The 26,973-nt window shown below is 52.6% G+C and overlaps 1 protein-coding gene across 4 annotated transcripts in view; it reads right to left on the reverse strand.

Annotated features, from left to right (window-relative positions):
• Window positions 1–26,007, reverse strand: part of KCND3 (potassium voltage-gated channel subfamily D member 3) — a 98,117-nt gene extending 72,110 nt beyond the window's left edge. For 2 of the 4 annotated variants that reach the window (XR_010350662.1, XM_064399226.1), the window contains exons 1-2: window positions 25,753–26,007; window positions 19,684–20,868 (exon numbers count right to left, since the gene is read on the reverse strand). Coding sequence is in view for 3 of the 4 variants with exons in the window: in XM_064399226.1 (XP_064255296.1) it covers window positions 19,684–20,792 (1,109 nt within the window). In the remaining variant the exon portion in view is untranslated. Of the gene's footprint in view, window positions 1–19,683; window positions 20,869–24,446; window positions 25,423–25,752 lie in introns of those variants that run through there. The other 2 variants (XM_064399228.1, XM_064399227.1) reach the window with 2 other exon arrangements.
• Window positions 26,008–26,973: the final 966 nt, after the last annotated feature.

A 26,973-nucleotide genomic window follows, 5' to 3' on the forward strand; every position in this document is an offset into this window, starting at 1 on the left:
ACAGCTGGGGAGGGGGCAGCAGGGTTAAACCCACCCAGGAGCATCCCTGGGACAGAGCTGGCACCCTGTTCCCATGAGCAGAGCAGCCACAGCTTCCAGCATCCCTCGTTTCACTCCAAAACTGCAGCTCTCCCACCTGCCCAGAGGGGTTTGGGGCATGTCAGGATTGCAGATTTCCTGTCAGGATTGCAGTTTTCCTGTCAGGATTGCAGATTTCCTGTCAGGAATCTTTTCATGAGGCCCTGCGTTGAGTCCTGTGCCCATTCTGGGATGTTTAAGCAGCAGCACATTGCCTTTCTTCCATGCCAGAAGTCACACCAGAAGGAGGCACGTTTACCCAGCAGTAAAAACCATCAGCTCAGCTTTTGTGCTTGCTTGTAAAGCATCTTTGGGAGTGCAGAGTGCACAGGGCTCTTTGTGCTGCTCTGGCCTGTGTTTATCTTATTGACCAGCAGGGAGAAGAGAAAGAAAAAGAGCATTTTAATTAGTCCTGACAACTTCATTTGTCTGGAGGTCAGCCCTGAGCTCGGCTGGGTTTGCAGAGTGGCTCTGCTCTGTCCTTTGGCCAGGGGGGTTGTGGCACCTTCCTGGTGCAGCCCCCGTGGTCCCTGAGCTCACCTCCTGAGCTTTGGGGGGCTGCAGCATCCCCGGGGCCAGGTCCTTGCTGCACAGCACACTCACAGCCCTCTGACCACCACAAATACCACAGATCTTCCTAAAACTCCGACCTAAGTGGTGTGCAAGTAGTGAAAATCCTCAGAATTGCTGCCAGCTCTTGAGCTGCCCCTTTTAAAACCCATGGAAACTGTGAGATGAGTCCAAATGTCTCTGGTCTGACACAGCTCAGAGAATTATGAAGCTAAAGTATAAAGAAACCCAGTTTTTTCCTCCTCTTTTTGCATCAAGTGCTCATTGATAATTTAGTTCTGAAGGATCCTTGATAGATGGTCCCAGGTAGGTTTCTCCATTCTTTTTTTTCTAATCTGCTTGACACACAGTTTGAGGGAGTTGAGGAAAAAATAAGGAGGCTGAAGAAATCAAATCAGAATTCATTTCTGCAGCAGCTCCAGCATCCATAAATAACCCATTAAATATTTTTTTCTGCTAAATTTAGAAAATGCTCAGGTGTGTCTCCTCTTGTGCTGCACAGAAAGTTTTAATACAGATTTAATCAGACTGAGTGTTAGGGGAAAGGGCTAATTAGATTGGCAAATTTAGAAGGCAGTAGTATATTATATGGGAAGAAATGGGTGATTAGATATTATTCACTTAGATATTATTCAATTAGATATTATTCACAGTGACTGGCCTTGGGGAATATCTTTAAGGATATTATATGACATAATCCTAGTTTAGAAGCTGAGAAAGTCCAAGTTCACATCAGCCTCAAGATTCTTCCATTTTTCAGAAGAATTTTTCCCAAGGTGAGTTTTGGGTTTTTTTGGCAGCTGGAGGAGTGAGAGCCCAGCTTGGCCTGTGTCCCTTTGTCCCTCGCTCAGCGTGGGTGGGGACAGCCCCACCCAGGCTGGTGCTGAGGGCCATCCCCTGGCAGCCCCATCCCCTGGCAGCTGCTTCAGTGCATCCCATCCCCTGTGGGGTTTCTGCCAGTAACGCTCTTTGTTTATCCCCAGAAATTGGATTTTTCCAGCACTCATCAAATTGTGGATTGGCCATAAACAAATGGACTCCTTCACGAGGTTTCAGTATTGCATTTCCCCTAGGAAAGCCTGTTTGGAGGGGAAAAAGGGGTTATTTTCCTTAAACAAGTAAAAAAGTCTAGTTTGGAATGCGATATAGTGAGGGAAGTGTCAGCATTAATGACTTTGCTGAGCTCCAATCACCACAAAAGGTGAATGCAGCACGCTGGGAGCCAGAGCCCATGGAAAGCCATGGCCAGGTGTGTTTTACAGGAGCCCTTCTCTCTCCCTGTGTGCCCAGCTCTGCTCACATCAGCCCAGGGCTGTCCTGAGTGTGCAGCTCCCGGAGCCATCGTGCCCACGTGTCCCCAGGCTGCCAGGAGCAGCTCTCCTCCTCACCCAGGAAAACATTCACAGCACCTCCAGTGCTCTGCTCCCCCTTCAGTGCCTGCTCCCCCTCCTGAGGCCATTTGGCAGCACCCAAAGAAAGGCACAGAGGGTGCCAGGAGAGCTGTCCACCATGGACAGGATCTGTCACTGCTGAAAAGCTCACACAAAACGGCTCAGAGCAGTTCCCTACACTGCTACCCAGCCCTGTGGAATTGCAGGTACCTCCCCAGCTGTTCACCGAGAGCTTTTCAGCTCTGCCCACAAACAAACACAGACATTTGTTTGGGTAGGAACAGCTTGACGGCGTTGAAATGCCAATAACCACAGGAACGTGTGCTGTGACATTGGAGACTTTGCTGCCACAGTCCCCAAATCCAGAATTATGGCCAAGCAGCAGCCCTGGGTGAGGCTGGCTGGCTGCTCTGCACCAGATGTGTTAACTTCACCGGGAAAATAAATCAGGAGCTTGTTTTGTCCTACAGCACACATGGCTTTTTCTCTCTTCTAAAGCAAATTTCTGTTTCATCCTTCTGACGGGGGTCATTTAATAGCGTGTGAAATGAAATGTCAACAAGAATTAGAACAAATGGCACTGTGAGCCCCCAGAGACACCAGGTTTCTGCTGGGAAATGTTTCCAGGCAGGCCCTGCAGGGAGGGGAGGGGAGGGAGAGGGCTCAGGTGCTGCTGGCTGCTCCTGGGGCCCTTGGAGGCAGCCTCACCTGGGGGCTCTGGGACCCCCAGCCCTGCGCCTGGCCAGCTGAGCCTGCTCTGCTCGGGGCTGGCTGCTCTCCCCTCTGCAGGGCTTGCTGGGCTGGCAGGCTCTGGCTGCCCCCAGACCCTGGGCTGGGCTGGGCTGGGGTCCTGGTGCCAAGGGGATCCCAGTCCCAAAGGGATCCCAGTCCCAAAGGGATCCCAGTCCTGAGGGAATCCCTGTCCCAAAGGGATCCCAGTCCCAAGGATATCCCCATCCTGAGGGGGTCCCAGTCCCAAGGATATCCCCATCCTGAGGGGCTCCAGCAGCTCCTCCAGGGCACGGGAAGGGCAGGATGAGGTGCTGGTGGAGGAAGGGGAACTCTGTTCCCACATCAGGGGTTCATGGAGCCAGTCACAGACTGCCCTGAGCTGAAGGGAGCCTCAAGGACCACCCAAGCCCCAGCCCTGTCCCTGCACAGACCCCAGCAGTCCCACTGGCATCCCTGGGAGCGCTGTCCCAGTGCTCCTGGAGCTCTGGCAGGTGACCCAGGCCGGGCCAGGCCAGGCTGAGCTGCTGCAGGATCAGGAGCCATCCACAAATCCCTGCCCTGGGCATTGTGCCTTTCACCACCACTGAGCCCCTTGTTTATGGGAAGTTCAGAAACTACGTGAAAACATAAATGTGAGGTATGCAAATAAGTCTTCCTGACAAAATTGTTCACTAGGCTCATTATTATGGAAATAAATTTCAAATGTGACTTTTCAGAGCTGCTGAACGCCATCACTTTGTAGAGCTGCTCTGTGCCTCTCCGACGAGCAAATGCCAAAATGTGTGGTGTGTCAGGAGTGCTCCTCAGATGTTGCTTGTTCTGAAAGAAATTCCAGTGAAACAAAGGCCACTGGATAATTAGGAAGCCTCTGCTGAGGTGGGTGAGACCACGAGCTGTGGCTGGGGCTTGGCACGCTCAGGGGCCCTCCCCTCATTGTGGCCCATTTGCATTCTGCACAGGTTGCACACCTTTTATTGTGATGTTGCTCACTGCATAAAGCCCAATTAATGAAAGGTTAGGAGGCAATTAAAAATCACAGTGTCCTTTATTTCAAAGTGAAGTTTATACTGCAGTGCGAGTTCCTGGAACGCTACAGAATCCTTTCACAAGGCTGAGGCAGCTCCTGTTTGTGTATTCGTGTTTGTTTGGACCCTGTCGAATTTTGTGGGTTTCTCTAAAGGGATAGAAACAGCCCAGCAGTCTCAGTGGACCCCAATAAAAATCTCCTGAATGGATTTGTGCCTCTGCTCTTCAAAGGGCTCTGAGTGTGGGAGAGCAGAACTGAAAGGAGCGGCGTCGGAACGACCCAGCTGGGCAGCAGAACCTGCAGAGGTTCCAGAGATCAGCAAGAAAATTACAGCTGGAGAGGTGCCAGACTGAGCCTCTGAACACACATCAGAAGCTCTCAGTGCCACCCCTCGCCTGTCTGCAGGAGGTGACCTGCTCTGGTCACCTTCGGGGACATCAAGGCGGTTCTGGAGGCAGGGGCTGCTTTGAGCAGAGCTGCTGGCCTGAGGGACAGCACAGGTCCCCTGCTCCACTGGGAGATGTGCTGCTGCCCCAAAGCAGCAGCAGGAACTCTTTATTGTGTGGGCTGTGTGGAATTTCAGTCTTTCTCTGACTTGGATTTTACACCTGCAAAATAGAGATGTCAGTGTTTATCTAGGAAGGCAGAACTTGAATAAATGGTTGGAGTGTACTCTGACAGGCTTGGTACAGAAATGTCACTAAAATTCACTTCTCTGGAGTTATTTATTCCTTTTGTTATCAGTCCAGTGATACGTGGAGAGGTTTCTTGGCTGCAAAGGAACCTGTTGCTCTTGTATTTAGTGCAAAAGTGAGTGGGAGCGTGCAGCAGCTCCAGCTGCACGAGCTCACTCTGGGCTGCAAATGGTGCTGACGTGTCCCACACCTGTAATTAAACTGATTGACCTTTCCATGTGCAGGCTGGAGGGGAGAAAAGCACTAGAGAAGATGGATTGAGAAGGGAATGAGATGCCAAAGCAAATCTCATTTACCCATCCCGTGTGTCAATAGTGAGCTGCAGAACATCAGTCTCAGGAGTCACCTCATGTCCCCATGGTCACCTGTGACAGGACACAGCCCCGGCAGCTCCTGGGGCAGCTCCCTTCTCAGGGCCCCACACCCCAAACCAGTCCCAAACAGCACCACAAAACCACAGAGGGGCCTGGAGGAACGAAATGCCACTTTGGGAGGATGCTTGTCATGAAAAGCAGCAGCAGGAGAGGCAGCAGGAATGGCCAGCCCTTGGAAGATCTCTTTCTGTAGCAGCTCTTTCCCTCCCTAACTCCCCAAAAAGAGTCTTTTAGCCTTAGGAATGAAGGCCCTGAGCTGGCACTGGCACGAGCACCGGGGTGGGACAGTGGTTTTGAGCTGTGCCCTGCTCCTGCTGGCAGCTCCTGTTCCTGAGCTAGGGACGGGTGAGGAGCGAGCAGAGATGCTCCCCGTGTGGTGACAGCACCTGGGGAAGGAAAGGAGCGATTTGTCCTTAAGCTCTGACTGTGTCCCGTGTCCCTGCAATGGCAATGTGCAGGGGGGGCCCTGGGGGTCCCTGGCTGTGGCCACCAGCCCAGGGCAGCCCCGGTCCCACACACAGCCGGGAGCAGCCCCGCAGTGATGCCTCGAGAGCTCTTGTGTCTGCCTGAAAGACGGCCCTGAGCAGGGCCTGCTTTTCAAACAGATCACTCTGACAAAGCCTGTGACTCACAGCGGGCAAAAAGCCAGCATCCCTTCGGTCAGAGCCCTCCTGCCACGCTGCTGGAGCGATCTGCCAGCACGGGGGCACGTGGGGAGGGGGAAAAGGCCTTTCACTGACAGCTCAATGCAACCTCTTCGTCAGCCAGGCCTCTGGAAATCAGGCTTCACTTCCTCTGCTCCCTGGGTCTGACGTGCTCCCTGCCTGCCCAGGGCAGGATCCATGCACAGCAGCCCAGCCAGGCAGGGAGCCTCCAAGGGGGCTGAATTCCCCTTGAGGGCTTCCTGACCATCTCACATCGAACCTGGAGCGTGTCAGCACTTCAGGAGCAGCTTCTGTCTGTGTCCTAAGCACTGATGATGATCTTGTTGTGAAGTTCCCACAGGTGATGCTTTTCAGACGCAAATGATGAATAAAATGTACACAGGTCCTGTTGCTTCCCCTCTCTAGCAGCACAGACTGAGCTCCTCCTGAATTATGTACAAGTTTGAATACCAAGAAAGGAAAAGAATTTGGAAAAGATGGGCTGGGCAGAGGAGACCTGTCCCTCTGCTGTGTCTTTCCTCAGGTCTGTGTTTTTTCCCTGTCACTCAGTACTTGAGGGTTGTTTGCAAGAGGGAAATAATTTTCTACCACATCTGAATGGTAGAATTTAAAAATCCCTGTGCTTCAATGCCAAATCATTCAGGCTTCCAGTGCTTTATTTTATGGTTATGCGTTACCATATCTGGCGGTGTGATTGCTTTTCACATCTCTCACATAATCCTCAAGAAGCCTTTTCATACCCCCTCGATGTGATTTACCGCCAGGTAGGGCTGTGGATGCATTCCCTGTGCTGGTGTTCACAGCTGCTGCCAGTCCTGAGCCCCAGGGCCTCCCTGCTCCCTGGGCTGCAGCACCTCACCTGTGTGGGGACAGCAGCTGGGAGGTCAGGCTGTTTCAGAGAACCAAGAAACTCTTCTGAAATGGAAGCACACGCAATGAAAAAGCCTCAAAGTCATTATTCTCTACCTGTAGATGTGGCTGCTTTGATAAAGGGTTTTTTTTTCCTGTGGACAACTGGAATTTGGGGGTGGTGTCAGAGGGGTTCAGTGCCTGGTTCCCCTGACAATCAGAGAGAAAAACACTCACAGACCTGCAGAGTTCCATAAAACCTGGTTTGGGCGTCTGCTTTACAGTTCCTGACTAGAGGCAGTGTTAGTCTTTTGCCATAGGATATAATATTACAACACTATTCTCACTTCATTGATTTAACCTGGTCTTCAACAGAGTGGGACAGAAAATTGCATTTAAAAGATAAGTAGAAAAAAAAGGTCTAGAGGATGCATTGCATCTTACACAGGAAACTGACTGCTGTGATTACAATTTGTTGTGCTGAGCATTTGGGCTATATTTTCACTAAAAATCCAATTTTACCGTAGAGAAACATATCTAAGAGTACTCTAAAACGGATTATATAGTAAAAGCCCAAGCCTTCCATTATATTGTAACTTAAAGGAGCTGGGTTTGCTGTTATTTAGCAGTTTCCACCCTGTGTGGGAAGGGTGAAATCCTGAAGGGTGCCCGAGTGCCTGGGCCAGGCAGAGCCTGCCTGCAGCCCAAGCACAGCCTGTGCACAGTGAGTGCCCTCCTGCTGGCCAGAACCGAGCCCGTAATCTGTCAGAGTATAATCTGTCAGACCATAATCTGTCAAACCATAATGTGTCAAACCATAATCTGTCAACCCATAATCTATCAGACCATAATCTATCAGACTATAATCTGTCAGACCATAATCTATCAGACCATAATGTGTCAAACCATAATCTGTCAGACCATAATCCATCAGCCCATAATCTATCAGCCCACAATCTATCAGACCATAATGTGTCAGACCGTAATCCATCAGACCACAATCTGTCAGACCACAATCTGTCAGCCCAGCAATGCTGAGGGTCTGGGGAGGGGCAGCAGTGACAGAAACAAGGAGCACACACCCAGGTGTGGGACAGACCCCCCGTGCCACACTGCCACCTGCCACCCTCCTGGCACAGCTCTGAGCCCCGTGGGGCTCTCCCATGCACCCCTCCCTTCCCTGGCTGGGTGATTCTGCAGATTTGTTATTTATAGTATTTAGCATTAAATAATAAATCAGTCTGGGAGAGAACGGCTCCAGTTTGCGTTTGCTGAATGGTGTTCCTGCAGAGCTCACACCTGTGGAACGTCTCTCACTCCTTCCTTCTGCCCTCTGAAACACCCTGGGGTTTTCCTCACCATTCTCTCTTCTGTCTGTGAGGGGAGATGGAGCTCTTGGGGATTTTACTGAGACTGCACACAGGTCTGGGAGGAAGCCCTGGGCTGGTTCCTGTCCTGCTCACAGGGTCACCACGTCCCTTCCCTCTGGGGCCACTCTGAGCTGGGCTGGGGGCAGCACCTGCCTGGCAGCAGGATGGTCCCTGCAGCACTCTGGGCTTGGGGTGAGAGGGACAGCTGGCTGTGCCTGGGTGCCTGAGCACTTCCAGAGAGCTGGGAATTCCCACAACCATGGAACGCTCTGGGTTGGAAGGATCTCAGCAGCTCCTCCCATTCCAGCCCTCCTGCCATGGTGCAGGGCCACCAGTTGGACCCTGCTCCTCCTGGTCCCTTCCAGCTCAGGATGCTCTGTGATTCCCCGAGATCCTTCTCTGACTGCTTTCAGTCACCAGCTGTTTCCATCCTGAGCATTTCACCTCGCAGACGGAGCACTCACACCCAGGGCTGCTCGGGTAAATGCCCTTTCTCTCAGTTTGTGGTGATTTAATTTGCTGTGCACTCGAGAGCTGTAGTGCTGGATATGCTGGCTGCCCACTCTGTTTTGGTACTGCCAGGGAAGCAGTTATTAATGGCACAGGAGCTCTGCCCAGCAGTTTTCTTACGTGCCTGAGCAGCAGTGCAGCAGACCCGGGAGCTGGGGATGGGCAGGCAGGAGCGAAGGGCTGGGGCTCTGAGAGGACCTGTCCCAGGAGGGACTCGGGGCTGTCCCGTGAGATCGGGGTGTCCCCAAGGCCCCCCCGGCCCTGTGCAGGGCAGTTCTGAGGCAGCAGCCCTCGCTGTGCCTGCAGTGGCTCCCTGCACCTCGGGATCCCCGGGCAGCACCAGGACTGAGCCCCCAGCTGGCATCCAAGGGGTCCAAGGTGCCAGACCCCCCTGGAAGGACACACAGCCACAGCCCCTCCTGGCTGCAGGGTTTGTGCCCATTCCTGGGCACGGCACACCAGCAGCTCCAGCCACAGCCTTTGTTTCTGACAAAAAGTGAACCGCAAAAGCTGCTGAAATTCATTTTCAGTTGACAGTACATTTGGTGCCAGACTTTCCTGCTGCAATCATGTGAATATATCCTGACACGTACAACGAGCTGCCTGCATTTGTTTTCCCTGGGCTGTGCACTTCAGGGCATGCGTGCAGAGCTTTAAAGATTTATGTTTTTAAAGCCTGAACACCGAGTTCCTACACAAAATCTTTATCTCCCACCAAACTAGCCATTCTATGTTACTGGAAAGTTCATGTGTTTTCCTTCCCTTTTCTTCCTCCAATGTTTTTCAGCCCTGCTCAGATGGAAACAGACAGATGATGGACAGTGCCAGGGTTCTGGAGTGGCACAGCTATAGAAAATTAGTACTTTAGACAATGTTTCAGTATGTGCTGAAAATCTAAGAAGAAATGATAAAAAAAATGTAAATGTTGCTATCTATGTCAAGTCAAAATGAAGATTTCATCTGTAGATCTCTTCTCCTTTTCTGAAATCTCATTTTCCCTTTCCACTTCCAAGCCAGCAGAAGTGAAAGCTGCACCAGGGGTGGGGTGAGGGCCGTTCCTTACAGGCACTTCTGCCTTTCTGGGAAACAAACTGCCCACGAGGCACTGTGGATGGGAGATTTCCTTTGGGCCTCTTCCAAAGCCTCGGAATTGGCATCTGCTCTGCCAGATCTGCCCAGGCACCAAGGCAAGGCCGGGGTTTCAGATGGAGATTCACAGGGATGAACCATTTCAGGAGCGTTTTTGGAGTTTCCTGGTCCTGCTCTGCAGTGCCTTAGGGGAAGGGTCTGATGTAAATGGGGAAGGAAAGTTACCAGGAGGTGTGAGAGGAAACGAGTCGTGTCGGTGCATCCTCGTCTGGATCCCAAATTGTGCAGAAAGGACAGGACTGGCAAAGAGCCTCTGCTGTCTGCTGATCCTTCCTGACATCCACACCTTCGGGAAAGGCTCTGCCATCACCCTGGGCTGCTGCTGAGCCTCGGGAGCCCGTGTGTGCAAACTGATGGAGCTGTTTACCTACGCTGGATCTACGGCAGGGCTTTCCCCAGGCAGGAATTCAAGCTTGTTCAATAGAGCTCATTAGGTAATGAGCTTATTCACTAAGCTCATTAGTGGTGGAATTCATCCTGCTCAGCCCTCTGCAGCCCAAAATCTGGTATCCCTTCAGCCCAGCTTACTGCTCGTGCTGACCCTTAGCTAGAGGGATGCCTTTGACCAAATTTCATCCATTTCCCATGTTTTCATTCAACAGCTGCTTTGCTGAATGACTGTTCCCATTATTTAATCTGCCCCACTATTCCTCTCTAGCAGAAAAATATCTAAGGGGGCTGAAATCTTCTGTCTGGGGCGTGCCAAGGCTGGGATGCCTTGCCAGCTGGTTTCAGGAGCTGCAGCAGGGTGTGTGACTCAGTGGGGCTCATCCTGTGCCGCGGTGGATGCTCCAGCCTTGCTGAACAGAAGGCTGGGCAGATGTAAGTGGGCAGGAAAGCGAGAGAGGCACCACGTAGAAGTTGTGATTGCCTCCTGCGAGCTGCCCGTGCTTGCCCATCTGCACACAATCCTGTGCTCCTGGGGGGAGGTCTGGAGCTCACACAGCCACGGCACAAGCCGGGGATTTCGTATTCTGGTGGATTATGCAGGGATAAGAGAGTGAGGCTGGTAGAAAGGGTACCGCAGGTGCGAAGCTGGGGGGGAGACAGGGTTTTAAATCTTCCCGAAGCAGCAGCACAACTGAGATGTGTGACAGTGAAGAATGTGTGTTGGCAATAATGCTTCATTGATTCGTGCTCAACGTGGTAAATTTAGGAGCTGTTTCTACTCATTTCAGACACTGATTACTAGAAAAAGGCTCTGCTGCAGTGGAGTAACGGAGCTGTCAGAGCCTGTTCCATCTTCCCTCACAAGAGGCAAGCAGAAAGAAGCAAGCGGAGCTTTTCTCACATTAATATTGATGACAAAGCCCAAGAAATGATGTAAACATCAAAAAAGCCCCACTAAAACAGGATTGTGATTGAGAATGAGTTTTGAGCTCAGTGGCAGGGAAGGATCAGTTTCTGCCTGCGCTGCCGGGCCAGCAGGAGCTGGAGCAGAGGAGCAGAGGAGCAGGAGCCCCTGCACACCCTGGCAGGGCTCCCGGAATGCCCAGCAGCACTGGGAGCACTCTGCGTGCCCTGGAGTGCCCCTGCCAGGGCATTTCACCCACGGGGGATCAGTGCTCTGCACTGGGAGCCACTCTGCAGCAGGGACACAGGGCTGGCTTTGCTTCCACTCAGCATTCCTGATCCCAGCTGAGGCCCCGCAGCCGGTGGACTCAGGAGAAGGCAGCTCAGAGCAGCTTCCTCTCACTTCAGCTTTCCCTTTGAAGACAGCTTATTTCTGCCCAGGTTGTGAGAAGGGCTGCCTTGCACAATCCTTTCCCATTGAAAAATAAAGTGCTATTTTTGTTCCTACCACAGTGGCTGTAATTAATATTTGAGGAGGATGGCTGCCTTGTGCTCCAGATCATACAAATACAGAGGAAAACGTGCACGTGTTGTCTCCAAAACACACCCCAAAAGTGGATGTGGGGCACACAGACATGGCATTGAGGATTGTGGCCCCACTCCTGGAGCTGTCCAAGGCCAGGTTGGATGGGGCCCTGAGAAACCTGGGATAGTGGGAGGTGTCCCTGCCATGGCAGGGAGTGGGAACTGATGAGATTTTTCCAACCCAAACCATTCTGGAATTCCATGAGAAAATAAGCAAAATCAAATAATAGTAAGAAGCTTTTTCCTTGGTGTAAACAAGGGGGAAAAGGGGCTGCCTGGTGGTGGGGTGCAATCTTGTTATCAAGGCTGCACATTTGCATATTAAAGGCTGAAAATGACTCAAGGTTTTATCATATGCTGTTTTCACATCTGATGTGGAGCCCTGCATCTACAGGATGAGAAAAACAACAGCACTTTGTGACTTGTGGATGGCAAAGGGAGTCACAGGGCCCTGAGCACACAGCCAGGAGCACGGGAAGGATGGGGGCCCAAACTCAAAGCTCAGGGCTTGTCCCAGGGCTGGGGATGGGATTTGGCTGCCAGGAGCTGCTCAGGGTGGCCCAGGGCTGATGGGGCTGGGGGATTTGGCTGCCAGGAGCTGCTCAGTGCCCAGGGCTGAGCTGTGGGGTGCCAGGGTGTCACTGCCAGGGAGCCTCCAGCAAACCCCAAGGTGGGGCACATTCAGCAGCAGCAGCAGCTGCCTCCCGCCGTGTGTTCAGGACTTACAACTTGAATTGTTTGACCTTTTTCTGAGGCGGCTCCACAGCACAGAGACCTCAGGGCCCTGTTCCAGCTCAGTTCCAGGGGCTGCAGCCTCATGGCAAGGGCTCCAAACAGCCCTTCCCAAGGGCTTTCTGGGCATGCACATCAGCCAGACTTCACAGCGTCCTGAAGGCAAAAAGCTGAGGCTGATCTGTGTTTGAATTCTGCTGCAGATGGCAGCCCGAGAGGAGAGCAGCAGATCCCGGGCAGTGCTGCCCAAGGATGCTGCCCAGCAATTCTGCCCAGCAATGCTGCCCAAGGATGCTGCCCAGCACTCGAGCGGGGCAGGAGGGAGCTGGGCACGGCTCTGAGCCTGCCTAGGAATGGCTCTGAGCCTGAGCCTGCCTAGGAACAGCTCTGAGCCTGCCTAGGAACAGCTCTGAGCTTGCCCAGGAACGGTTCTGAGCTTACCCAGGAAGGGCTCCAAGCCTGCCCAGCATCATTTCCGAGGCAGGCTGAAAAGGCAGGGAATTCTTGCACCTTTGGAAGGGGTAATGAATTGCTTCCTCCTCTGGCAGGCGGTGATTTGACTTGCCACATGCCTCCCAGTAATTTCCCAGCAGGTTTAAATGTTGGAACAATGGCATTCTGTTAGATATTGATTTTAAAATAACTCTTCCACACTTAGTTGTAAGTTTAGGAGGTGAATTACAGCCCTTGAGTGTGTTCTAATGTAGCAGTGGTAAATAGTCAAATAGACACAGCCATTTCTGCGGGCCTTGTGTGTCCAGGAGAAGGCAGAGCTCGGCTGAACGCTGGCTTCAGGAAAAGCAGGAAAAACATCCACCAGTCTGCCTTTGCTGGAGAGAATATTAACAAATTCAGGATGGAGATGGTGGGGTTTGGCAGAAGAAAATTCCGTGCTCGGTGGAGAAGCAGCGAGAGTGGGGGCAGCTGGTAAATGACCAGATCACAGCTCTTTCCTTCTGCTCCTGCAGGGCAGCTCTGCTCAGGGAGGGATGTCCCTGGGGGCTGCCAGGGAACCACGCTGGCTCCTGCTCAGGAAAAGTTTCTCCCTTTTCTTACACTTTTTTGTATTTTTTTTCCCTTAATGACATGTTTCTATTGCAGTGCCTGGAAGTCGGCTGGGTTTGGTCACAGCTGTCCCCATCCCCAGAATGACAGATTGCTTTGGGGTGGAAAAGACTTTAAAGATCACCTTGATTTAATCCTCTGCCATGAGTAGGGACACCTTCCACGGCCTGGGACACTTCCAGGGGCAGCCAAGGCTGCCAGGGCCTCCCCACCCTCACAAGGAACAATTCCTTCCCAATGTCCAGTCCAAACCTGCTCGCTTGCATTTTGAAGCCGTTCCCCCTTGTCCAGTCACTGCATCCTTGAAAGCACAGATCCCTTAAGAAACTGCAGCAGAAACGTCTCCTGTTATTTCCCTGACATTAAACCCAGGTTTGTCTCAGGCTGGGGGCCCGTGCCAGTCCCGTGCCAAGGGAGCAGGGTGGGTGAGGATGAGGTGCCCAGATGTCCCTGTGAGGATGAAGATGGCTGTTGGCAGCACCAAGCTCCTGCAGAGGGGCTGCCAAGACTCTGAGCTCCTCTCCCATGGGCTGTAATCAGCTGAGGAACCTAATTAGTTCTGGCTAATTTGTTTCAGGGCCTTTGCCTTCTCTCCCTCTCTCCCCGCTCTCCGACTGGCAGTGGCTACTCTGTCCCTTCTTTCCAGCTGATGTCTGTAAACTGATTACTTTTACTGGGTCAGCTCTGTTATGAAATTATCGTTTTATGAGACTAAAAATAGCCCAGATCCAGTCAGCACGCCAATCACTTCCCTTCATCTCCAATGAAAATGCAATGTTATCTTTAATCTGTATTTCTCAGGCACTTACTGTGAGGCAGGTTAGAAAGAAAAGTGGGGGGAAAAAAAGAGGAGATCAGAAAAAAAAAAATCTGTACATCAGTTGCTATAGATGCATCCCTGCCAAGGCTTCCACTGGTAAATTTAGCAGTCACGTTACCATTTTAGTCAGCACCATTTCTTAGCCTTATTCAAAATAATTCACTTCTCACACAATGAGTTACCCTAAAGGCAAGTTATTTTGTCTTGCACATTAAAAATGGTGCGTTTGCACATACGTGCAACTGTTACAAATATCCAAAGCCACAAAAAGCGTAAGGATGGATAATTTTTTTTTGAGAGAGGAAAAAAAAATCCAGTGAATTCCACTTGCTCTAAGAATGAATAAAGGTATTTTAATACTTCTGGGGTTCTGGTGAATACAAATAGCTCAAAAATGAGATGCTTGCTTGAGATTTATATCAAGATAGTGAAGGGAAAAGGTTCCATCTGTAGTTTCTGATACAAAGACATTTCGCACACAATATCTGTAAATCCATTAGGAGAAGAAAACAGATACAGTTTTGTATAAGATGAAGCTGCAGTGAAGAGAATGAAAGCTCAAGGAAATGGCCTCTTTGTGTGGCTCCATCAGCTCATGCTTTGATTGGACTTTCTGTGTTAAATTCAAGCAGCTCTTTGGCCCGCGGACATAAGGCATTGTTGGCTGTGTGGGAAATGGTGAGAGCGGCGAAATTCCAGCACCTTCCTTCCCAAAGGAGCCACCCCACATCTCACCCGTCCTCCCACGGGTGATGTTAAATATGCAAAGTGGTGTTTCTACCGGGAAGCTTTTCCCCATTCAGTGTAACGGCAGCTCCCAAAGTCCTGACACGCACAACGCGACTCCTGGCCCAAACAGCGATCCTTCCCGAGGAGCCGGGAATGGCAGCGCTCCAGAGATGATTTATTATCTCCCTTGCTGTGCACACTGCGCCTGGTGTGCGCGGAGGAGGGTGAATGAAGGTTACGATGAAGGTCTGGCCGCGAGCAGCCAGCGCTGCCGCGTGCTCGCGGCTCAGCCCAGTGCCGGCGCCCTGGCACCGCGGCCCCGCGTGCCACGGCCCTGCTCACGCTCTGTCCCACCCCAGCCACCTCTGAACACCGGTACAGACAGAAAACCCAAGAAATAAGGGGGTTATGAGCAGGACAGAGCCTGGTTTCTTTCAGCATGGTTGCTCAGGCGCCCGTTCGCTCTGATCCACACTGGCAGAGGCAGAGCTGAGCCAAGGCAAACCAAACCAGAGCCTACCCAACCCCTGCCTCTACACATCCAGCTAACAAACCCTCTCCGAAGCTGCAGCTCCTGCTCAATCAGGCTGTTGACATACGCAGGGCTGTTTTATCGGCTCTCCCGTGTTAACCTGGTTCCTGAAATGAATTCCAGACGGGCTGTGTTGTCCAAGTGCACTGAGCTGTGTCTTTCAAACCCATTGACCAGAGCAGCTGCCCTGAAAGGGGGAGAGTGCTCTCAAAGCCATTATGGTGGTGCAAATTGTGAGGGTGACAGGCAGCCAGACAGCTTCCACAGAGAGCTCCCCGAGGCTGTGGGAGCTCAGCCTTTCTGGGCAAGAGAAAGCTGCCCAGTGGATCCCTCAGGACAAACCAAACCAAACCAAACCAAACCAAACCAAAGCCAGCACCAGCCTCTGCTCCTCTGCTCCTCCCGCTGTGGCGCTGCTGCTTTCTTGGCAAAAATGGCCCAAAGGTCTCGGTGGCAATTCCCTCCAGAATATTCCCTCCTTATAGCACCTGCCAGTGCCTAAAGGGGCTCCAAGAGAGCTCATTTAAACCAGCTGAAATTTAAATGTAGGGCAATTTACATGGGCATGGACTGACAGGGCAAGGGGAAATGCCAGAGGGCAGGGTTGGATGGGATATTGGGCAGGAATTGTTCCCTGGAAGGGTGGGCACAGGGTGCCCAGAGCAGCTGGGGCTGCCCCTGGATCCCTGGCAGTGCCAAGGCCAGGCTGGACAGGGCTGGGAGCACCTGGGACAGTGGAAGGTGTCCCTGCCATGGCACTGGAAGGGTTTTGAGGTCCCTTCCATCCCCCCCCATCCCAGCCTCCGCTCCCTCCCAGCCTGGCTGCCTTGCCCAGCCAGCCCCGGGAGCTGCTCCGTGCCCTCGGGGCTGCAGGAAGGTTTTTGTGGCACTCAGGTTTTCACAGCTACAATTTGATGCCTCTGCTGCAGGTCATAGACACTGCCTAGGAGCCTGAAACATACTGCTGCTGTCAGATTAAATGAAAACAGCTGTAAAAAGCGTAGAAAAACACTTTTTCTGGGCAAAGCTGGCGGGGGGTTTAGTGGGGGGACGGAGGTTTTGTGTTTGTGCTGCACATGAGGGGAAGCAGCAGAACCTGGGGCTTCCCCATCCATACTGCTCCCTAAAAGTGAATAAAAGTGAATATTGGCTGGGGCTGGGAGCAGCCTGGGCTGCTGGGGAGTGCCCCTGCCCTGGCAGGGGGCTGGAATGAGCTGGGTTTGAGGTCCCTTCCCACCCCAACTGTTCTGTGATTCCATGAAATCCAACGCACCAAGGGAACCAAATTCACTCGAATTAACACATTTCTGTAGAGGTGTAAACCCACTGCATGTTGAATTATCTAAAAGGCAGGACAGGGACGGGGTGCTGGGGTGGGCTGGCACTGCTGCTCCTGGCAGCATTTGCATTCTGAGCTGGGCCAGGGTCAGAACCTCGTGCAGGACACAGCAAGGGTCTGCAGAGCTCAGAGCACTGGGGCTGGGAGAGCGACGAGGGAGGAGATGGGAGCTGTTGGCCTCTTGAGAAAAATGTTTCTGCATGAATTGGAGAGCTGAGTTTGAATTAATTTTGAATAGTTGTTTCAGTAATTCAGATTGATTTAAGATGCACCCAAGAATAATGCTTTCATTACAAAGCCTCCTGAGCAAAATTTAAATTGTGTTGAATTAAAAACAGCCTCTGTTAAGCCAGGGCTGATGAGCACAGCAGAGGGATCAGAGATGCAGGGTCAGTATAATTGAATTCCTTTGCTTTGTTTCCCACTCCAGAAAAGCTGCTGTACCTGTCTCCCTGGGCTGTTAACTGCCTAAGGAGCTGCAATCATCCTGAATGTCTCTAAGCTGACTTGCATGGTAACCCCACCAAAACCAGAGGTTATTTATTGCTGCTGGGCTTCACCTTCAATAAGAAATGCATTTCTATTGCATTTTATTTATGGTCAGTCTGGAAATGTGATTGTGTCCCAAAGGTGCTTGGGAATCTGGGAGAGCAGCTGATGCACAGTGCAGTGGAGGGTTAATGGTCTCCTGCTGTTGGCTCTGTTTGTTTGCAGTAAGTAAACTTTGGTTTTACACAAATGGATCTTGGTAACAGGGAGAAAGTTATCCTGCACCTTCCAGATCGCTCCTCTAAGGCACTCTGCCAAAGCAATGGTGGGATTCCAGCCCCAGGGAAAGCTGCACTTATCTGGGCTTGAATGTATTGGTGGTGAAAACAAACTATATATCTATGATTTTGAGTTAAAAACTGTCGTGCTTCATAGTTTCTTGTTTTAAATACTGGCTGAATTATTAAGGGCAAAAGGCAGGAAATACTTAAGATCTCGATAAAAGCTCTGAGTGCTGCTGAAATGCAAGCAGCGCAGTGGCCAGCACTGAGGAGGGCAAGGCTGATGGATTGGGAGCACGCTGGGGACCTTGGCTGCATCCTCTGCAGGAGGAATTGCCAGGACTCTCATTAGCAACAAGATCCTTCCAAACAGATTGAAAAGACTTCTGAAGAGAGATGGATCTGAAATATTGCCTGAAAGTGCCAGTTTGTCAGAACTGGGAGGATTTCTGGGAGATGAAGGGCAGGAGGGTAAGCCCTGGATGGTGAGCTCCCCCAGGAGGGTTAAACCCACCCCACACAGGGGGAGTCAGGAAGGTGGAACAACCTGAAAGTCCCAAATCTGTACCACCAGAAGCCTCAGTTTTAAGACTTTGACAGCATTTTATAGGTCCCTTGCCAGTGAACCCTTACAAAGCCATGTTTAAATGCCTAATTTCTTCAGTCCATGTCAGCTCATTTCCGGCACTGGTTCCTCTGTGATTTCTGTGATTACAACAAATTGAGAGCACCCTGAGGTGCCTGGGCTTGTCCCTGTGTTCAGAAAGGGAGGAAAGGGACCCAAACCGAGCAGAGCCCTGGCAGGAGCAGAGCCCCAGCTGCTCTCCAGAACGTTCTGCACGTCCTGGGGCCGTTCCCAGCCCACGCAGGCCAGCCCTGAGCCCCCGGCTCCTGTCACAAGGATGTAGCAGCAGAGTGTGAACGGGTGCAGTGTGAGCACTGTTAAGGGGAATCTGGAAATGGAGCTGCATTTCCACACCTGTCCCCTTGTCAGAGACACGTGAGGAGCCAGCCAAGGCAGGTGTCCCCCTGAAGCTGATCAGATCCCGTGGAGGGGGGACCTGACCAGTACGGACCAGTCAGAACATGGGAAGCTGAGCTGCAGCCTGGGGCAGGGCCGGGCTGCAAAGCCCAGCTTTGATTTCTACATTTTACCTTTCCCAGGGGAAGGAACAGCTTTTGCCATAAACCTGCAAACTTACTTAGCTATTAAAAAGGAAGAATAAGAGATCTTTAGGTGACTATGACAAACAGGTTCTACACTTGCACTTAATGAAGGAATTCAGACTTTCAGTTGTCATATGCCCAGATTCGGCGCCTTTCTGACAGCTGAATTATGATTTTAATAATTTAAAAGTGCTACTGTGAGCCTGTTCATGTATAATAGGCACAGAGAAGTGTTTAAAATCAAAAGCAGTTTAGAGAAAAAGTGGTCCCTGCATTACAAGGAGGAGAATTGTCTACATCTGAGTATTAAACTGTGTGAATTCTCCAGTGGGAAAACTCCTTGCAAAGTAACTCTAGATTTCCTCTACTGCTGTGACCTGTGGGATGAGGAGATTGCCCTCGATCCTGGTTCTGTGTGTGCCTGAAGCAGCAGCCTGCAATGCCCACTTTCCTCCACACAACCTTGCCAGGGTGAGGGTTTGGCCGTTCTGCTCCCAGGGGTTTTAGTTCAGAGCAGCAGAAACGCAAATCTATAATCTCAGTGGCAACATCTGTGAGACAGAAATGAAATATAAGGGGGGAAAGAGCCCTCCAGGCTACATTCCCCTTGCTTTGATTTCATTATCTTTGTACCTGTCCATGGCAATGTTTGAAATTCCTCTGCAGCCGCCACAGCACGCTCGGTTCTCAAGCTCACAGCTAAACACAGACAAGAAGCTCCTGTCCTGCTCAACTGAGTGAAAACCAGATCACATCCTGGCCATCACTGAGCGTTCCAGTACAGTGACCCACAACATCCACTTGGATTCAGCAAATCTGTAGTTGCTGGCAAGTCAAGGGGAGAAACAAGGACTGACATTGCAAGCAGACACATCAGCAGCTTTGTGTGAGACGCATGGCTGGAGCCAGTGTCGAGCGAGCAGAGCTCCCCCTCCAGCCCCTTGCACTCGGGTCAGCTTCTCCCTCCTGCAGGAATGAATCAGAACCTGCTACTCCACCACTCTGCTCCTCCTGCACTCCTTTACCGTGGTGCCGAGCATTTGTCAGGTGGGTGTAAGTGCTTTTTCTGGTTTATACAACCGCACGCAAATTGCACAAGTTGTAAGGCAAAGAATAATCAAGCCCCGAACACTTCCAGCCCCTTCTCGAACATGCACCCAGGAAAATGCTGAGGAGGAGCTGAAGTCAAGCTCCCAGTACACGCTTGCCTGCTGCTCAGGAAAAGGAAAAGTAATACTCACCCCAGTGTTGTCATGGTTACAATAGTGTACCAAAAGGAAGCAGGAATACTGGTGAATTTGCTCGCCGAGGACCCTTTCTCCGCATAAAACATCACAGTTGCAAAGATGATGATTGCCATAGTGAGGGAAAAGAGGAGAAAGCCAAGCTCGGAGGCACAGCTCTTCAAAGTGTAGCCCAAGATTCTCAGGCCTTGGGAATGGCGGGAGAACTTGAAAATCCTGAAAACCCTGAAAACCCTTAGCGTGACGAAGGCCCCGCTGACGTCCTCGTTGTTGGTCATCACCAGGCCGATGTAGTAGGGCATGATGGCCACCACGTCGATGATGCTCATCACGCTGCGGATGAAGCGGTAGCGGCTCGGCGCCGCGAAGAGCCTCAGCAGGTACTCGACGGTGAAGATCATCACGCACGCCGTGTCCAGGCAGAAGAAGGCCACGGCGTAGCGCTCCCCGCAGGGCAGCTCCTTGCTCCCCGGCACGGTGCCGCAGGGCACGGTCTCCACCACGTTGGTGATCACAGAGACGGCGATGAAGAACCCGGTGACGTAGTAAAAGACTAAGGCTAAGGTGCTGGTGTGGGGGTTCTCGAAGGCTCGCCACATGGTCTGCCGGAAGCTCAGCGAGGGCATGGAGCCCTCCTGGTTGTTCTCCGAGTCGTTGTCGTCCATCAGCCGCTCCGCGTTCTCCCGCTTCCTGTCCTTGTACTCTTCGTAGCAGCAGTCCCCGATGATCTCGGGGAGGATCCCGTAGAAGGCGAGCTCTTCGTCGTAGGCAGAGATGCACTCGTACCTGGGGTAGTGCAGCTTGCCAGTCCTATAAAAATTGAGGATGCACCTGAAGACCTCGGGGTCCCGGTCAAAGAAGTACTCCTTGGTGTCTTCGTTGAAGAAGAACTCCTTCTCCGTGCTGCCCAGGAGAGTGTCCGGGTACCTCTCCAGTGTAGTCCTCCAGGTCTGGAAGCGCCTGCCACTCACATTGAGGATGATCAGCTCATCCTGCCTCTTGTTTTTCTCCGTGGGAGCCAGTGGCATGGGGCAGTTGGCCACTGGCATCCATCCTATGGCAGCCGCCCTGGCGAAGGGCAACCACGCTGCCACTCCTGCTGCCATGGCGAGGCCGGGCCGTGTTACTGGAGGTGGGGCTGGGGGTGCTGCTGGGACCTGCTGGCAGTCAGAGCAGTTCCATCTAGAAGGCAGAAGAGAAGAGAACACAGCACACAGTCACGCGGGGCGTCGTGCCCCGTTGGGTGGAAGAGCCCAGGATCAGCACAGACACGAGAGTTTGCAGCCACTGGTGCAGAGTGGTGTTGAACAAGGCACGTGACAATCAGCTCAGCGGGGTTATGGCATTATTATAGATCGAAATTTTGAATAGCAAATGATTCCTCATTAAAAGCATTTTAAAAGTAGCATAAACACAGTAATTTATATTTGCTTCCTCACAAACAAGACTAATCCATAATTCCCCAGGTGTAAGCCTCCTGTGCTCATCAGTTTAACTACAGCTGTCAAGAAAGAGCTGGGAACTCCAGTGAAATCATCCTGCAGTGGAATCATACACCACCAAAGCCCACGACTGGGCTTAAAACTGCATTTCCAGTCCTAAACAAGTTCAGGATGTTCTGAATCTTGCACCAAGGACATCTTTAGTTGAAAGAAATGGAAATTTTTCTCTGGTTTTCAGCAGTTCTCGTCCATCTTTAATGCATGGCCTGGCCTCAGCAGCAGTTTTCTGCTGCTCTCTTTCTTTCAGAGCTGGGCTTTACTCCTGGCAAGTACTGCAGCCCTCCACTGGACCAGAGGAAAATTCTGATTTTTGGGGAAACACTGCTCAGAATACCTGAGCACCAGTAAACTTCAATCCCAGGGGTGAAGGCTGATGGCTTAAGCTACCAAATACCAAGAACATCGGAATGAAGGAAGGCCCCAAAGAAATTTAAGTAATTTTTGTGTTCTGATCTAGCCATGCATTTGTTTTATCTTTTTGATCTTTGGTCAGAGTTCTTACAGTTTTTAACTTTTGTTTTAACTTGCTTTTACTTTCACTTCCCTAGTGCTTTCTAATTCTACCATGAAATTAGCTGAAGAAAGGTGCCATTATCAGATCAGATGCATTAGGAGCCCTATCAAAAGTCAATTTATCAATGGAAATTCCATTGATTCCACTGACTCAGGCCCTCAGAGCCTAATTGTATCTTTGCGGGCAGTTTTACTCTAAAGTTTTTAACTTACATGAAAGCTGCCATTCCAGCCAGTAAGGCTGCAGCATTATTGATTCCAATGGGCCATCAAAATACTGAATAAAAAATGATGGAATGAGTCTGTGGTGAAAATGCCTGAAGTGCTCACAGAAATGCTCTTCCTCTTCAGGGCAAATTAACATTCATCACCTTAATGTGGAGCATCTTCCTATGCAATTTTACTGTCTAAAGGACAATTGAAATCCCTCGTGCGAGCATCTTGCTGCTGCTGAAGAGCTCTGGTAATTACGGAGCACATAATAACCCACAGTGATGCTTATCCCGAGGAGGCACCGTGCTCATCTGCACAGCACTGGAGCAAACATCTCGCAGCATTTCTCTCTCAAGAGTCGCTCAGTGTTACAAAGCACCAGCGCTTTTCTCTCCCCCCAGAGAGGAATTTAGTGCGCGAATCGCGCCGGCCTGGCCGCCCTGGGGACGGGGCTGAGGCACAGCTCAGCACTGGGAACCTTCCCTGCACGACTTTGGAAAGCCCCCAGCTGAAAGGGCATCTCCAGGGGCTCGGGCTGCACCCTTCTGCCACCTCGGATGGATCTTTTAACTCTCATGAAACACTTCAGAACAGGAGGCAGCAAAAATAAGAATTATTTCATCCATTAATCACCAAATATATACAAGCAAATAATCGAGAAACCAAGAAAAGTCATCTTGTTCCTGCTTTCCCTGCTGGCAATCTGTCTTCCCTGGGTTTTAATTTCACTTAGCAGCATCACCAGCGTCCTTCTGCCAGGACTGACTGGTGACCTGACCAGTTTGAGCACACTGGATCCTCATCTCCCCTGATTTCTCAGGGGAACCACATTAGAAATCTCTTCTGTACTTTCATAACTTTGTTGTAGATTCCAGGTTACCTACATTAGCTGCTGAGGCACTATAAATACTTCACATATAATTGTTCCAATAAAGCACTGGTAACTCATAAGTGACTTACACATTTTTAAATCAATTTTTAAAAGACAAAATGGGTCCTTTCATGCTGACAGTATATGTGGGGAAGTTATAAATACCTCAGCTATGAAAGGGACAGGAGATTAAAGCAAAAGAGAAAGAAAGGGGAATTCTTCTGTGGAAGTTTAGTTCCCGTTTCTCTGTGTCCAAGAGATGCAGCTGGTTAGAACAACAGAGTGCACCCAGCTTCATTCTCAGAGTTACACGGAATCTGCCCCATTTGATCCTCAAAATACAAGAAGAGGAGTCTTTTTCAGCTGTAAATCATCCAAAGGACCAGAGTGAGAAGTGTTGCAGGGGTTTTGCTTTTTCTTGTCCATGAGTCCTTGGAACTCTACCACTCCCTGAAGGAAGTGGAAGGAAATTGGGAGAGGGAGCGGGGACTGGATTTGTAATTCTGACCTGCACAACCTCAGCTGGGTCAAAAAAAGATGAAGTAACAAGTTTATCCAGAATGTAGAATTCCAGAATGTAGAAAGAATCCCCCTTTTCTGCCTGCTTGGATTTTGGTAACTGCTAAGCAGTCTGTTTAGGCTGGAAAGCAATTGGCTGGACTCAAAATCTAATGTACTGTTGACAGTGTCTGGAGCTCTCATAGAAAACAGACACACTCTAATTCTAACAAGCATATATTTAGCTATATCCATATTTCTAATTTTAATTACCATAATTTCTGCATGCAATCTAAAAGGAACTGGTTCACAGCAGACCGGCACCCTGCTGATGACATTTAGAAGACCTGGTACACAAAATAGAATCATTTGCCTCCTGATTTAAAAAAAGTATCTGTAGAGAAAAGAGTCTGTTTTCTTCAGATAACTATGGGGATGATGAAACAGTCAAATCGGAGAGAAGGCTGAGCAGGAGCCCCTGTCCCCTCCCAGCCCTCCTGATCCCTCCGGGTCCCTCCCGAGCAGCACTGGCTCCACTGCAGCCGCTCCAGGGGCACGGGGGTCTCACCCCAAAAAAACCCTGACAGCCAAATCCTGACCCAGCCCGGGCCAGGACAGCTCAGGAGAGCTTGGCACGGAGCAGTCATGACTGTTCACCCAAAGGGTCCGGAAAGAAAGGATGCTTTCTTACCACCGCAGCTCCCACGGCAATGCCACACTGATCAATGTCTCTCCATCACCTCAAGAGAGCAGAGGCAAACCCAAAACCTCCGTGCTTCCCTTTCCAGAAGCAGACAGGGCTGCTCTGAAAAAGGACCCATAAACATACTGCAAGTTTCTTGGTGAGACACTGCTAAAGGGAGCGAAGAGCCTGGAGATCATCCCTTCCCTCTCCTGTCCTTGTTGGGTCAGGCTCAGGCAGCAAAGAGACCTTTGCTTTAAAGCAAAATATGTCAGCCCAACTCGGCGTCTTCTGTCAGCCACACATTCCTTCCCCTCCGCAGCAACACCAGAAAATGAAACTTTCTGCAAAACACTCACTCCCTCGGTCTGTCGGGGAGATTTAGGAGCAAAAGCAACAGGCTTAGGAGAAATGCATGCGAAGTTCTCCCCTCCCTCCCTCCCAGCGAGCCCCGAGAGCCCCATCCTGCCGGCTCGCTTACCTGGAAGGGAAAGCCCAGAAGTGGGCTGGATGGGGGAACGGGAGGGAAGGGGAGCGGGCTCTCGGGATGGGAGCGAGCTCTGCCGCCTGCCTCTCGCCTCCCTCTCTCCACGCAGTCAGGAGCAATCAGTGAATGCGATCATCATCGGGAAAGTATATATAGAGAGATGACTAAACAGCTTCTCCCTCATCGCTGCCGACACGGAGGCTCTCCCTGCCTGTCTCCGGAGCTGCCCCCTCCCCTTGCAGCGCCCTGCTCTGCCCCGGCTGCCCAGCCCAGCCGGGCACGGCCCCGCTCGCACCCCGCGGGCTGGGCAAGGGCGGTGCGAGCTCCCCGGGCAAACGGAGCCGTTAAATACCAGAGCTACCCTGCACGCTAATGTGCCGAGAGAGAGCAGGGGGGAAAGCAGGGCTGAACTCCAGGGCTCTGTCGCGGAGCTCCCCGTGTCCCTCCTGGCTCCCGGTCAGGCGGGGACAGGGCAGGAGCGATTCCTTCTGGACAAGAAAAGCAGCTATTCCTCCAGCAGCCGGAACCCACACCCACCGCCTCGGCCCGGGCGGGAGGCTGCGTTCGGGAAGAAAAAGAAATCATTTGCATTTAAACCCATCTTTCCCTATCTTCTTCTCCCTTCTTCCTTCCCAGCACCTTTCTCTTTCCGCTCGTCCTGCTGTTCTGGCTCTGCTCCTTGGCAGCTCTCACCGCTCGTGTCTGCACACCGCCTCAGCATCCCTTTCATCCATCCCCGCTCAGAAGTTGGGCTCGGCACGCTCCGAGACCCGGCAGCCTCGCTCATTTCTCCATCTGCTGTCGAACCTCCATCAAGCAAATGACCACAAGCCCAAATCAGAGCGGGCCAGCCCTGCCCTGCTCCGCCGGGCAGCTCCGGGCGGTGACTGCCGCGCCGCAGCCACAGTTGATGACTTCCATAAAGTCACAGCGGCAGGGACGGCAGCGAGCGGGGCTCGGCCGCCTCGGCATCGCCTCCTCGGCGGCTCGGCAGCGCGCTTACCGGGCCGTGCGGGGCCGTGCGGGGCCGTGCGGGGCCGTGCCGGGCTGGCATCGGCAGCGGCGAGGGGCGGGAGGGGAGCGGGGCTCGGGGTGGGAGCGGCCGGTGAAGCCCGGTGTGAACCCGCATCCCGAGCCGGTGTCCCCGCACCCCGGGGCTGCCTCCTCCCCGCTCGCAGGTGAACCCCGGTGTCCCCGCACCCCGGGCCGGTGTCCCCGCACCCCGGGCCGGTGTCCCCGCACCCCGGGGCCGCTCCCTCCCTTCCCGCCGCCCTCCGTCCCTCCCGGCAGACCCCCTCACCTCCGCAGGGCGCTCCCGGCCGCGGCCGCCCGCCCGGTGCCTCCGCGGCCATGCGGCTGCCGGGAGCGGAGCGCGGGGCTGCGCGGAGTGCGCGGGCGCGGGGCGGCGGCGGAGAGCGGCGGGGAGCGGCGGAGCGATGGGGAGCGGTGGCTGCGATGGGGAGCGGTGGCTGCGATGGGGAGCGGTGGCAGCGGTGGCAGCGGCCGGCCCCGCGCGGCGCAGAGCGGCGATCGGCGGGGCCGGGCACAGCCCCGCGGAGGGGCGGGGGGCGGCGGGGGCTCCCCGCGCTCGGTCCCCGCCCGCCGCCCGCCCGCGCTGCCGCCGGCAGGTGTCACCCGGAGCGAGCGGCGCCGGGCGCGGCTGCCCGCGGGAGAGCGAGCGCCGGGAGCGGGGAGCGGCTGCGGGACCCCGGGAGGGAGCGGGCACCGGGCACGGGGAGAGGGTGCGGGACCCACTGCGGGGATGCTGTGACCACCGGCCACCCCCACCGTGCGCTGCCCTCTGCCCGGGGGTCCCGCACCCTCTCTCCGTGCCCATTGCCCTCTCCGTCCCCGGGGGTCCCTCTCGGGGGTCCCGCATCCGCTCCTTCCCGGGGGTCCTGCACTCTCCCGGGGGTCCCTCTCCCTCCCGGGGGTCCCGCAGCCGCTCCCCCAGCCCTGTGTGTGTTCCGGGGTCTCCAAGGAGGGTCCGGGGGCTGCAGGGGTTGCGTTGTCAGGGGCAGGAGCTGCGCCTCCATGCATCGCTGTGAGCCAGGCATGTGTGCTGGGGGGTCTGATGAGCCTCTGGTGCCTTGAAATCAGGGAAACAGGGTTTGGTGCAGCCAGCAATGACCAGGGGACGTTTTCCAGGTGCCTTTCTACCCAGAGCTCTAAACCCAAGACCTTCTTAAAGAAAAAAGCCAAATAAAAACAGGGAAAGACCTCCAAATCCTCAACATTTCAACAAATCAATGGTCTGGCTCTAGAAGCTCTGAAACCAGGACCCTGATCATGGAATTACTGAGCTTGGAAAAGACCTCCGAGATCATGAGTCCAGCCTGTGACTGAATCCTGAACCATACCACAAAGTGCCACGTCCACTCCTGTGTGAGCCCTTCCAGGGCTGCTGACTCCTCACTTCCCTGAGCAGCTTAACCACACTTGCAGTGGTGGCATTTCCCCAAGATACAACTGAACCCCAACCTGATCCGTCCAATCCAGGGTCTCATTTCTGATAATTCAA

The sequence above is a fragment of the Passer domesticus genome, chromosome 25, assembly GCF_036417665.1.
Source record: "Passer domesticus isolate bPasDom1 chromosome 25, bPasDom1.hap1, whole genome shotgun sequence".
NCBI classification, from domain to species: domain Eukaryota; kingdom Metazoa; phylum Chordata; class Aves; order Passeriformes; family Passeridae; genus Passer; species Passer domesticus.